This window comes from Dryobates pubescens, chromosome 25, assembly GCF_014839835.1.
Source record: "Dryobates pubescens isolate bDryPub1 chromosome 25, bDryPub1.pri, whole genome shotgun sequence".
NCBI classification, from domain to species: domain Eukaryota; kingdom Metazoa; phylum Chordata; class Aves; order Piciformes; family Picidae; genus Dryobates; species Dryobates pubescens.
Window position 1 is genome coordinate 4443891 of NC_071636.1, and position 12970 is coordinate 4456860.

The 12970-nt window shown below is 54.6% G+C and overlaps 1 protein-coding gene across 1 annotated transcript in view; it reads left to right on the forward strand.

Annotated features, from left to right (window-relative positions):
- The first annotated feature begins 1172 nt into the window (after nt 1-1172).
- MN1 (MN1 proto-oncogene, transcriptional regulator) overlaps nt 1173-12970 on the forward strand; it is a 34616-nt gene continuing 22818 nt past the window's right edge. Inside the window, exon 1 of the mRNA XM_054172885.1 lies at nt 1173-4633. Within this exon, the coding sequence (XP_054028860.1) occupies nt 1183-4633 (3451 nt within the window). The 5' untranslated portion in view covers nt 1173-1182. The remainder of the gene's footprint in view (nt 4634-12970) is intronic.

Here is a 12970-nt window from a genome sequence, read left to right on the forward strand (position 1 = left end):
TTCACATGAAAACTAATTACACAAAATCAATATTTAATCACAGCGCAGCATCCTGATCCTGCAGAAAAAAAATCCCTTTAAACTCTCCTGCCATATACAAACCCTTCCTGGCCGCTTATTTATAGACCACTTTTCTTTTTTTCTTTTTTTCTTTTTTTTTCTTTTTTTTTTTTTTTCGGGGTGGCAATAATTTTCGGGTTTGTTTTTTTAAACTATCGACACGTGCGACCCTGGAGCACCTGAAGCGCCTGATCCCGCCGGCGGTTTAACCTGACGGACGTTCTTCTCTCCGGGCAGCCCCGGCTCTGACAACTCCGCTCCCGCTAAACCGGGACGCAGCGGGACTCCGGGCAGGACTGACGGGACGCGGAACGGGGTCCGGGAGCCCGGGGGTACAGCGAGGTCGCCGAATCGCTGTTTTTCCCAGCCGACGCCTCTCGGGCGGGTTTCGCCCCAGGCAGTTCGGGGTTGCCAGGAGTGCGGGATTGGCCGTGCCCGGCTTGCAGCACGACCCCCGGTCCCGCCGCTCGGTTCCAACTCCGGTGCCCCACCCCACCAATACCCCGGAGCTCCGTGCGGCTTCCCGGCTGCCCGCACTCCGTGTGCCGCCGGGGCAGCGGCGCGGTCGGCCCCGGCGAGCGGCCCAAGGCGAGCGGCGCGGGGCGGGCGGGGCCGGGCGGCGCGGCGGAGCCACCTTAACGGCGAGCCCCGCCCCGGGCCGCGCCGCGCTCATTGGCGCAGCCCCGATGGCTGAAATTCATCGCTGAAATGCAAAACTTGTTGCTGCTCCGCCAGCGCCGGCTGAGAGCGAGGGAGCGCGCCGGGGAGCGCGGCGCAGCCCTCCCAGCGCCCGCACGCAGCGCCGGCTCCGCCACCCCGGCCCCGCCGCCGCTGCCGGAGCCCTGCGAGACGCGGGCAGCGCACGGCGGGCCGGCGATGTGGCGTGCAGCTCCCGGTCGCCGGAGCCTATGAGCGGCGGCGCGCCGCCCCGTCGGCTCTCGGGCAGCAGCGAGCGGCGGAGCCGCCGGGTGAGCGCGGGCAGGCGGCCGGTGCCGGCGGCGCGGCGGCGGCGCGGCAGGATGTGAGCGGGGCGGCGGAGCGGAGCGGTGGGGAACGGAGCGGGACGGCGGAGCGACGCGGCGGGGAGTGGAGCGGCCATGCCCTTCTGAGGAGCCGCGCAGGATGTTCGGGCTGGAGCAGTTTGAGCCGCATAGCAGCGGCCGAAGCGGCGGGCAGGCGGAGCGGGGCTTCGGCCAGCCCGGACTGAGCATGAGCGCGCACTTCAAGGCGCCGGCCTTCCCCGGCGGAGGCCCGGCGGCCCCGGCCGTGGACCCGGCCCTAGGGGCTCTGGGCGAACCGCCCCTGCTGGGCATGAACATGAGCATGGCCGGGGACGCGTACGGTTTCCCGGGCCGTGGCCCGGCAGAGCTGCACGGCGGTGGCGGCGGCGGCGGGATGCAGCCTCCGGTGCACGGCTTCTTCGGCGGGCAGCAGCCGCACGGCGGCCACGGCGGCGCCCACCACCCCCACCAGCACCCCCCGCACTTCGGGGGCAACTTCGGGCCCGACCCCGGCGCCTCCTGCGTGCACGGCGGCCGGCTGCTGGGGTACAGCGGCGCGCTGGGCGGGCAGACGGCGTTCGCCGACGGCTACGAGCACATGGCCGAGAGCCAGGGCGGTGGCGAGGGCTTCGGGCAGCAGCGCCCCGGGAACCTGCCTGACTTCCAGCACCACAGCGCCGGTGCTTCCAGCCACGCCGTTCCGGCGCCCTGCCTGCCCCTCGACCAGTCCCCGAACCGCGCCGCCTCCTTCCACGGGCTGCCGGCGGCCGGGTCCTCCGAGCCCCACGGCCTGGAGCAGCGGCGGCTGCCCGCGCAGGGCAGCGTGGACTCGCTGGAATACAATTACCCCGGCGACGGCCCCGCCGGTCACTTCGAGCTGCCTGTCTTCTCGCCGTCGGAGCCCGAGGGGCAGCTGCCGCACTACGGCGGCGGACGGCAGGTGCCGGCGGGCGGCAGTTTCGCGGGGGCACCCGCCCTGCCCCGGGCGCCGGGCATGGCCGTGACCAAGGCGCACCCACCACAGCAGCACGGTGTCTTCTTCGAGCGCTTCGGGGGAGCGCGGAAGATGTCCACCAGCCTGGAGTCGGGGGCCAGCGGCCGGCACCCGCTGATGCAGCAGCAGCAACCGCCACCGCCGCAAGCACCACAGCAGCCGCCGGGCTTGCTGGCCAGACAGAACTCCTGCCCGCCAGCCATTCCTAGGCAACAGCAAACAGAAGCCAACGCTCCCAACCCCAACCTGCAGGACAATGGGCCCATAATGCAGAACCAGCATGCACAGTTTGAATACCCTATTCACAGACTGGAGAACAGGAATATGCATCCCTACACCGACCCCGTGTTTAATATGCAGCACCCTCCTCCGCAACAGCCACCAAATCAAAGACTGCAGCACTTCGATGCCCCCTACGTGAGCGTCGCCAAGAGGCCGCGGTTTGACTTCCCCGGCAACCCTGGCGTCGAGCGCTGCGCCTCCTGGGGCAGCGGCATGCACGGCCCGGCCATGGAGAGCCACCTCTCCCCAACGGCCTACCCCGGCCTGCCGGGCGAGTTCACCCCGCCGGCACCCGAGGCCTTTGGGGGGCCGCTGCCACACGGCGGCCCCGAGCACCCGGCTCTGGCGCAGCGCCAGAACGCTGCCCTGGTGATGAAGCAGATGGCCTCGCGCAGCCAGCAGCGCCTGCGGCCGCCCAGCCTGCAGCAGCTGGGACACCACGGCGAGGTGGGCCCGCCCGGCGGCCTCCCGCCACCCGCTTTTGAGCGAGAGGCTGGCGGGGGCCGTGGCTACGACCCACCGGCACCGCACCTTGCCCCTGACAGCGCCTGGTTTGCGGGGCCTCCGCCGCCCGGGGAGCTGCTACCGCGGCGCATGGCGGCACCGGGGCTGCCGGCCGAGGCGGCCCCCCACGAGCTGGGCCTGCAGCCGGGTGGTGCGGCCGTGCTCTTCCGGCCGGGCGCCGGTGGGCTGGGGCTGCAGGAGCCGCTGCGGATGGCGGGCGAGGGCCCGGCGCAGGCCTTGCCCTCGCCCGGTGTCCACCCACCCTTTGCGCCTGCCATGGGTGGGCTCTCGCAGTTGCAGTCACCGGGCGGCGGCGTGGCACTGCCCAGTGCCCCCTCTGAGCGCCGTGGCCCTGCTGACTTTGCTGCCCAGCCCAGCTTCTCCTTTGCAGCAGCGTCACGGCAGCCAGCGGCCCATGGGGCTGCACCAGCCCTCAGCGCCTCGCCAGGTGCCTACCCACCACCCCCACCTGAGTTCCCCCCACCGCCACCGCCACGGCCTGCTGCCAGCAAGCTAGGTGCCCTCTCGCTGGGCTCCTTCAGTAAGCCGGCCAGCAAGGACAACGTCTTTGGGCAGAGCTGCTTGGCTGCCCTCTCCACTGCCTGCCAGAACATGATTGCCAGCCTGGGTGCCCCCAACCTCAATGTCACCTTCAACAAGAAGAGCCCAGCTGAGGCCAAACGCAAGCTCAGCCAAGCCGATCCTGACCCACCGCCGCCTGCTGCCCCGGACTACTTCCCAGCAGGGCCACCAGCAGGTGGGGGTGGCACGGGCAAGGCGGCAGGCACTGCCCCACTGTTGCCCGCTGAGAGCAGCCTCTCGCCCGGCTATGCCCTGGAGCCGGCGGCCAGTGGCGAGGGGAAGGCGGGTGGAGGGCGGGGGCGGGGCCGCCGGAAACGGGACAGTGGGCACGTCAGCCCTGGCACCTTCTTTGAGAAGTTCTCAGCCACAGAGGGTGGCGGGGCCGGTGTCAGCCCGGGGCAGCCGGCAGTGCCGGCGGCGGCAGGGGGCCCACCGGGGGCCACGGGTGCAGAGCGCGGTGGGGGCACCCCCCATGACAAGCCCCTGACCTCGCCCTCCTGGGGTAAGGGTGGTGAGCTGCTGCTGGGGGAGCAACCCGACCTAATGTCCTCCCTGGACAGTGGCATCCAGAGTGTGACCAAGTCGGATGGCAGCTCCCCCCATGTGGACTTTCCTGACGAGGTCAGCACCAGCTACGGCAACGAGGACGAGGTGTCCTCCAGCTCCGACAATGCCACCTCCAAGCCCACCCGCAGCCCGCTGCTGGGCGGCTCACCCAAGCTGCCCCGTGGAGAGCACGCACTTCTCAACGGACAGAAGCCCCTGGCCCTCGGCCTCCTCAGTACATCTACCTCGACCCCCGACAGCTATGGGCTCAGCACCACGGCAGGCACCCATCCTGGCACGCCGAGCATGGAACAGGTGCGGACCCCCACGAGCACCTCAGCCCAGGACGAGATCCACCCCCTGGAGATCCTGCAGGCGCAGATCCAGCTCCAGCGGCAGCAGTTCAGCATCTCGGAAGACCAGCCTTTGGGGCTGAAGAGCAAGAAGGGGGAGTGCACGGGGCAGAACGGGGACAGTGACCTGGGCAGCTGCTGCTCAGAGGGCGTCAAGGGCGCCATGAGCACCATCGACTTGGACTCCCTGATGGCGGAGCACAACTCCACCTGGTACCTGCCCAGCGAGAAGGCCCTGATGGAGGGACAGGAGGAGGACAAGCCCATGGCACCCTGGGAGAAGCCCAAGCCCCCGAACCCCAGCAAAGAAGGTATTGGTCATCCTGCGCGGGTGCTGGCCTATGCCAGGGGGACAGTGGGCTACTTGGGGAAGGGGAGGTGACAGGGTTGTGGCCCCAGAACACTGAGCACATACCACATCTGTTCCACCTCTGATGGGGACCTTAGTGGGTGCTGGGAGTCCTCCCGTGCCAGGCTAGGGCTGTGGGATGCCACTAGGCTCTGCTGGGGTGGTCAGCAGTGGGGACAAAGTGCCTGCTGTTTGGCCAGCCCTGGGTGATAGCTGCTCCTGTGCTTGTCTCTGCCACCAGTCCCATCCTCATTGTCCCGCCTAGGGAGTGGCCCCAGCCCTGGGCTTTTGGGAATGCTGAGCAGAGGGGCTCCCAGTGGAGCCCCCCTGGGTGTAGATTGCTGAGGAGGGGCCTCCTGCAGAGCCCCGCATAGACTGAGCCCTCCAGCCATTTTCCCTAAACGGTTAAGAGAGATTTTCCTAAGCCCTGAAAGCACATTTGTGTTGGTCACAGTGAGGCTGTCCCCCAGTTCCAGGTATTTCCCTGCCTGCACTCTGAGCATGCCAGCAGCATGATACTCAACTAAAAGGCACTTAATGTTGTGGGTTTTTTTTTCCCCCTCTAATAGAAAGGCAATTTAAATTAAGGCTCTGGGTCTGCTGGTATAAAACTTGCTTCGTTGACAGATGTTTAATTTCGACATTAGTTGTCATTTTTGATCCTTCCCCATGTCCAGAGGGCATCGTAATTCCCCAAGCTCAGGGGAAAAAAAAAAATCTTTTAATGGGAAGCCCTCTCTTATAAAAGCTGTTTAAGATAAAGATGATTATAGATTCAATTGGTTTCTATTTTTTTTTTCCTTATCAAAGCTATGTTTTTCCCAGCTGCCTGGCTGCGTGTGTGAACGTTACAATGGATGCACGTGTGCGTACCTGCTCAGTGAGCGCACGCAGGCGATTTTTTGGGTGTGCTTTAGGTACAGGTGTGTAATTTACACAGTATCAACTCATTATTTGTGCCTGGGAAAGCTGATGTTTTTGGTCCTGCTAGCCTAGTTTGTTTCCATTACATCTGGTGGTACACACTGACTTTTTATGTCCTCTGTGTTTAGTAATTTCACGAAGGAAGGTGTTGGGAGAATCAAAAGGGAGCTGGTTTGAAACGGGTCAGTTTCCTAACCCCAGTTCTGGTTGGCTTTCCAGCTTTGGCTTTCTGAAGCGTGAATCCTAGCCCCCACGGTTTGTCTCTTTGTTCATGGTTAATGCCTGGCGCAGGAGACTCTCATTTCAGGCGGGAGTGTTTAGCATGCACAGCAGACTCTAGGAAGCCCATCAGCATTCTCCATGCTTCACCCAGGCAAGGACATAAATTGGTTTGTTTGGGGCCCTTCTTTTCCATTTTTAAATGGAGTTGCACACAGCATCCTTCCTGGCCCCTTCTCCTTTATTGTTTCTTGTACACAACATCTAGATCTGACTGGATCAATAGCTAGTTAGCACAAATCACAGTTCCTGTCACTTCTACCTTGGCAGACTCGAACACATCTATACGTTCTCTCACAACACACACACACACACACGTCCACACGCTGTGCTGTACATAGAAATAGATTTGAATGAGTAACTTATTTCATAGATCTTAATTTCATGGATTAAACAAAAATGCAAAAATCCTCAGCAGTGATTTAATCCCGAACAGCACATCTATTAGAAGTGTAATTTGGCTTAAAGGGCTGTATATTTTTGTGTGCCTGTGTCACATGGAGCGGTGCTCTCTTTAACGTCTTTAACGCACTCCTACGTTCACTTTGATCACCGCTATTCTTAGTAACAGGCAGTGAAATAAAGAATTGCTTTCTGGTCGCGATAACCGCTGTGGTGCTGTTCAAACAGTTCATCACTTGGAAGGAAAACCATTTAATCAGTGCTCCTATATAAGGAGATGTTTCAGTATTTTCAGAGGCTTAACGTAAAATAGCGAACCAGTCTTAGCCACGACACGCTCGTTCCGCTGCACACTTCAGTCACTTGAAAGATTTGAATGGGTTGGTTCTTGGGATGAGGAATTTGATAGAGACCAGCAGAGAATTTACTTTAACTGTTGTTGGAAGTGATAAAAATACAATAGGTGAGGCAGAGCAGGCTGTTCTCCTCAGCCAGAGGAAATGATTTAACTTTCCAATGCCATATCCCCGAGTGTTTGAAACTGTGGTTAAGAAAGGGCTTATTTACCCAGCGTCTGAGGTTTTAAACCTTGTTAGTTGTTGGGGATTTGCACCGCGGTGTTTGTTGCGGCAGCTCCCCGGTGAGCGCAGGCAGGGTGATGTGCAGGCTTCGGGCAGCGCTGTTGTGATTGCCAGCAGCTGCTGCTGTGCCGGGGAGCATTCCCCGTTTCCTGGTGTGTACAGTGTTGCTTTGATGAGTCCTTAGACCCAAGTTCCCTCACCGCACAGAGGCATTGCTGGTGGGCCCCTCATGACACCTACCCTGACAGGAGGGGAAGTGTTGGGTGATTTATCCTTCTCATGGCACGGGATCCACGCCTCCCTCTCCGTGGGCTCCGGGCAGGGCTGGCGGGTGTTGGAGACAGGTCCCCCTTGGTGGGGCGTGGGATGTGGTGGCCTCTCCCCGCTGCTCTCCTGCGGTACAGAGCTGGGGCTGGAGCTCTGGCTTCCCTGCTGGCCGAGGAGGTGCTGCTGTGGGATGGGCAGGCACCCCGAGACACAGCAAACCCAGGAACTTTTCAAATGCTCCGTTAGCGCCTGCATCACGGGGGGAAGCAACTTGTTTGAATTGTTGAATGGCTGCTCAGATTCCCTGTAGCTCACCTCGCTTTTCTCACAACGGCATGAAGTGATTTGGTATCTCCAGCAGAGCAGCCCGTGTGAGCTGGAAGCTTTAAAGGCAGATGGGAGCAGGGATGTTATTTCGGGTGCTGCGGGTGTAACACGTACACACCTACACCTACAGTGGCTGCCTGCGGCAGTTCCGTGCCTGTGCGCTCACATTTTGTCTCTGAATTTAACATCTTTCATGCTGGCTGGATGTGGCTCTTCCCTGAAATGCCATTTTCTGTAAGGAGTTTTTTCTGGTACATCATTTCTTGTACTGACATGTTTTCTGAGAAGTGGCTGATAGTTTGGTTTCCCCCCCCCCAAAAATGCTTTCTAGAATTTAGTATTTTCCACTGCTGTGCAGCTGGAGCTGGGAGTGAGGTATTGTAATAGAGAGTCTAGAGAGGTTGTGTTGACTTCCAGCACCACAGCTCTAGCTAACAAAGAATAACCAGATCAAATTCACTTAAGAGCCCGAGGCAAGTTTAACGGGCTCTCCTTTCCCTGGTTTGGCTGAGCCAGAACAATTTCCCCTTCAGTGAAATGTTGATTAGTATTCTCTAGAAACCCAGTAATTAAGTGCTGGTGGGCTTTTGCTTTTAGTTTTTAATTGAAATTCTGAAGGTCCCGTACTGCAGATGTGAGGTGAAGATGTCAGTGTGTAACCTAGAACAAGGCAGGGTCTTAGAGGGAAAAAGGGACAACACTCAGCGGCTCGGTGGCCGCGGATCTGCCGGAGCCGCTGGACACGTGCAGTGCAGCACCGGTACTCCTCATCTCCCAGTTTTTGTTCATATTCTGTTGTAACATCAACCCCATCGCTGAGCATGCCAGCTGGCCAGCGCTGCTGCCCGACCAGTGGGCAACCTCTGCACGTCGCCACTAAAGGCATTAACAAAGGTCAGATGTGGTCCAGATGTGGCCGGGAGCCTTTGTTTTCTTTCTCTTCCCGGGGTGTTCTGCTGCCTGCTTTCATTTTAAATGCAGCAGAATTCTTTGGAGAGGCTTTACCCAGGGACCCGTTTTGTTCACTGGGAGCGAGCTTGTCAGAGCTTCTGTGAGGTGTTTCAGTCCCTTAAATGTCCCTGAGAGTGCTTTGTGCTGGGGGGTGGTGGTGATTGTGCTTAGCGGGGGGAGTGTGTGTGTGTGCTGGGGGGTGGTGGTGGGGTTATGCTGTTGGAGTTCACTGACGGAGCTCAGAGAGCTTTGCAGCCGTGGGGCTGTGATTCCCTGCGCTGCTTTGTTTGCTTCAAAGGGCTGCTCAAACTTACACAAGGAATTTTAGCGGTTAGTGGAGTTGGGGGGGGGGGGAAAGGCTTTTGCCTTTGCCAAGAAGTTGAGCGATACCCCTCAAGATACGAAGCACACATCGTTAATAAATGATCCGGCTCGACACGCAGCTTTTGGAGGAGAGAACACTTGCGTTGCATGTTGCAGGAGAGAGTTCAGGATGCCTTAGGTTTGGGTTTAAATGATCTTTTAAACTCTTCTGACCTGTTATAAAAAAAAAATAGTAATGGAGAGGTTGCCCCTGCTTGGCTTGGCTTCGTGTGAGTGACAGCAGCACTCTATTGTTTACTCTGACTCCCTATCATTTTTAATATTTTCTGCTTGAAAATGGTCCTGTTTAGAAATGTTTTCCTTTGTTTGATAAACATTCAGCAGCAGAGTGTTTGTAGACCTTCACGGCAAATATTGGGGAAGGCAAGGGGCAGGGCTTTCAGTACTGTTTGCTGTTGCTGCCGTAGCACGCTGAGATATTTAATGCAGAAAGTGAGTGAATTTGCTGGCATTTCAGTACCCACCAGAGCCACTTTGTTTGCCTGTCCGTTAATTTTTGGTGTTTAGATTCACCTGCTCTGCTCATTGTAGTGGACAGTCCAGCTGTGTTTGGATCAGTGCAGATCACAGATTTGGTTTGCCTCTTTCTGGCTGTTTTGGGCTTGGTGTTTTTCTTTTGCTTTACACCCAGGTCTGTGGCTTTCTAATGGCAGGTTCAGCTGTGAGGTTAGTTTGAACCGGGCTGTTCTGTGCACGCTGGGTGAGGGGAGGGCATGAGATGGGCTTTGGGGGATATATTTCTTGAAATTGGTGTGTGAATGTGCTTTAGATCTTTCCATACCGTGTAAAAGGAAATGAGTTAGACTTAGTATTTATATATGAGCTTAGATGACAGCACAGATTTATTCTGAGCTGCGATGTGTTACACCATGTCTGCTCTTAATTTTTAACAGGCAATACCTGTTTTTTTTACCAGCAAGTAGTGGAATGCTTGGTCATAAAACTGCAAAGAGATTTTTATTTTTTTTTTCTTTGCTGGAGAAACATTATTAATCAGCAGTGCCTACAGATACAGTTCGTTGTGACTTGTCCAGAGCAAAGGACAAGGCATTAAACAGAAGTTTTAACCTAATAGTATTTGAACTGCTTTTATTTGTAACAGCTGACTCTCAGCTTCTGCCGTGCTCTGAACCAGAGAGAGGGCTGGGTACAGCGAAATGTCTTTATGTGGCCACATAAAATTTTAGTACCAGACAAATTGCTGTACATTTTTCGTCTGTGGTTTCTCCTGTGTTTCTATTAAATGCGAGCGTGAGCCGAGGATCCACAGCCAGCGTAAAGCCAGCTCTGAAAGGAATCTTCAGGTGGCTGAACACAATTTACTGCAATATCATAAACAGTTTAATTGCGTAATTGCTAGAGTACACTGCGGGTATTGAAAGGGACCAGGCCAACTGTGCTTAGTGGGGTCCTTAATGTCTCGGTCTGGAGCACTTTGTGTGCAGATGGTGTGGAGAATGGGCGTTGGGCTGTGGGTACCGGGCTGTCCATCATCACCGGTACCGGCCTGTCCATCAGTACCGGCCTGCCTATTGCCCTGGCTTGTCCACCGCGGCCGCTGCTCCAGCCCACAGCCGCTTTCGGTCCAGCTGTCCTGGGTTTTCCGCTGGAAAATCTAAGACCCTGAAAAGAACAAAGTCAGCCCCTCTAAATCCGCGCTCATGGAGAGCAAGACATTTCAAGATAGAAGTGTTGTTGTTGAAGTACAGAATTATTCTCCTCTCACTTATTTGAGGGTGTTTTTAAAAGCGCTGCTGTCGATGAGGGATGTTTGGACCATGGCTTGTATGCTTCCTCAGCACTGCTTCTGGGGCAAGGGACGCAGGGCAAGGAACCCCGTGGAAATAAGGGGGTGAAGCTATGGAATCTTCCAGGAAATTAAAGTCCACCCCCCCCTGACTTTCTTGATCTTTAAATCTGAATTTTTGCTATTCTGTGGATAGAACTGTTTGCATGTGGTGGTGACACGATTGGCTTATGTAAAAGTCCTGATGTTGTTTGTAGTTAGCTGCTTTTCCTTTGCAAAACACTTGTCTTGGAGTAGTTAAAGCATTACAAATTATCAGTGTCTTTTTTTTTTTTAATGCAAAGATGTATTTTTAAAAATTATTCCCCCCCTTTCTCCCCCCAGTTTAAATATATTTTATGGATTATGTGCCAATGTTCCAAAGTCAAGTACCTTTTAAATTCAAAGCTGAGAATTGAACAGCTGGAGGTCTAATCCATTAATTTTTACAAGCTGACTTTCTTAATACTTCAAAGAGAACATCTGAGATGATATTGCTTTGCTACTCCCCTCATCAGCACCCCTCCCCTCATCAGCACCCCTTCTTCTTGTCTCCCCCAACGTCCTCTCTAAGTCTTCAGGTCCTGCTCCTCTCCTGGCAAATGACGAAGGTGGACGTATGTGGGGATGTGTTTTCCATAGTTAATAAGTTGTAAGACTTGATGTACACTCTCACTGTATGTGCACTGATGACTGATGTACACTCTCACTGATGTGCACTCTCACTGCAAATTATTCCCTTTTTTTCTGTATACTGAGGCAAAAAAAAAAGGTGTAGTTCCTGCTTTTCTAGTTGTCTTCTCTCCGTGGTTGGGTTATTTTTTGTAACGGAACAAGCATTACCCTAAGAGTGCTGGTGCTCAGCAGCTGGGTGTGCTGGGCTTGTGCCCTTTTGGGGCAACTGATTCAAACTCAGAGTCCATCCTTTTCCCATGGGATGGGGCTGAACCATCCTGGACAGGTTTAAATAAGGGTTTGCTCAAGTTTTGCCTTGCTCTCTTAGGCAACCACTGTTCTATCACACCTCGCGATTTCCCTCCCCGGGATGCTTGTACGTAGCAGTCGCGAGGAGCTCCTGAGCACGAATTGTTCCTCTTCTACACGCTTAGCTTCTGCTGGGAGCCTTTAGTTGTGCAGTTTTATGTCTGTTTGTTTTCAATTTTAGGAAATCTCTTTGTGCCTGTTTAGTATTTGAACATAAAAACGCCGCACATGACACTGCACCCTCTAAATTTTTATTAGCTTTTAAGATTTGCCTAAAGAGGCCTCTTTTTTTTTTTTTCTTTTTTCTTTTTTTTTTTTTGGTTTGGTAAGCTGAAATCTGGTTACATTTAAGTGCTGCTTTGATGGATTTTTTTTTTACATTACAGTAAATACAGTTTAGGGTTTAAGCACAACCCGTGTGTGATCTCTGAAGGGGCTGCGCTCGCTCTGCTCAGCGTGCTGTGAGCCGGTGCAGCGGCTTTGCCCCAGTGGCCCTGAAATTCTTCCTAGTTGTTTTTAATTCCCCCTCAACCCTGTTTGGAGCATTGAAAAAGTGAGATGAGGAAGCTGAGTCGGTTGCTTTATTCCCCCCCCTGCCCCCCCCCCCCTTTTAATTCTCTTCTCTGACCTTCCGTTCTGACCTGGACCTTTAGGACTTGATACTTTCGATCGCAGAGAAGCTGTAATCGGTCAGTAGTTAGGAGACAGCTTTTTCTTCTTTTCTTTTTTTTTTTTTTGGGGTGGTAAAATAGATGTTTTTCAGAGTTAAGCCTGCATTTAATTAATTTTGTGAATTAGTATTCACCAAATATTAGGAAGCATTTGTATTGCTAATAGAAAGATCATCCCGAGGCTGAGGAAGCACAGTTAATTGAAAAAAGCAGCCATTTGTAAAGTGAAGGAAATCTTAAAACATTTCATACCCTAATTAAGAATATACTCCTGATTTAAAAGTGAGAAGATTCATTTGCTGCGCCAAGCAAATAGACTAAAAAGCCCTGGAAACAGTCATATCCTTCCTTCCTCCTCTTAATCCTCTCCCAAAATGCAGTTTAAGAAGAAAGGCATGACTTTCTTTTTTTTTTTTTTTTCCTCCTTCTTTTTTCCTCTTTTTTTTTTTAATGTAGCCTGAAACCATTTTACTAGAAAGATGTAAATTGATCTATTAGCATAGGAAATGAAGGCTGGGCTGGGGTTATTATCTGGTCAAAATTTTTAGGATCTCTTTCCTAGAAAAATCTTTCATTAATTTGGTTTTGGTTTGGGGTTGGTGGTTGGTTTTTTTTTTTGGTGGTGGGGTGGGTATCATCTTCCTCTCTAAGGACATTGTAAGCCTTTTGGTCTTGGGTAAAAGAAGCCCTGGGAAGCAGAGGGTACTGTAGCTGAAGGATGTCTCCGAGCCGCAGATGTGAAT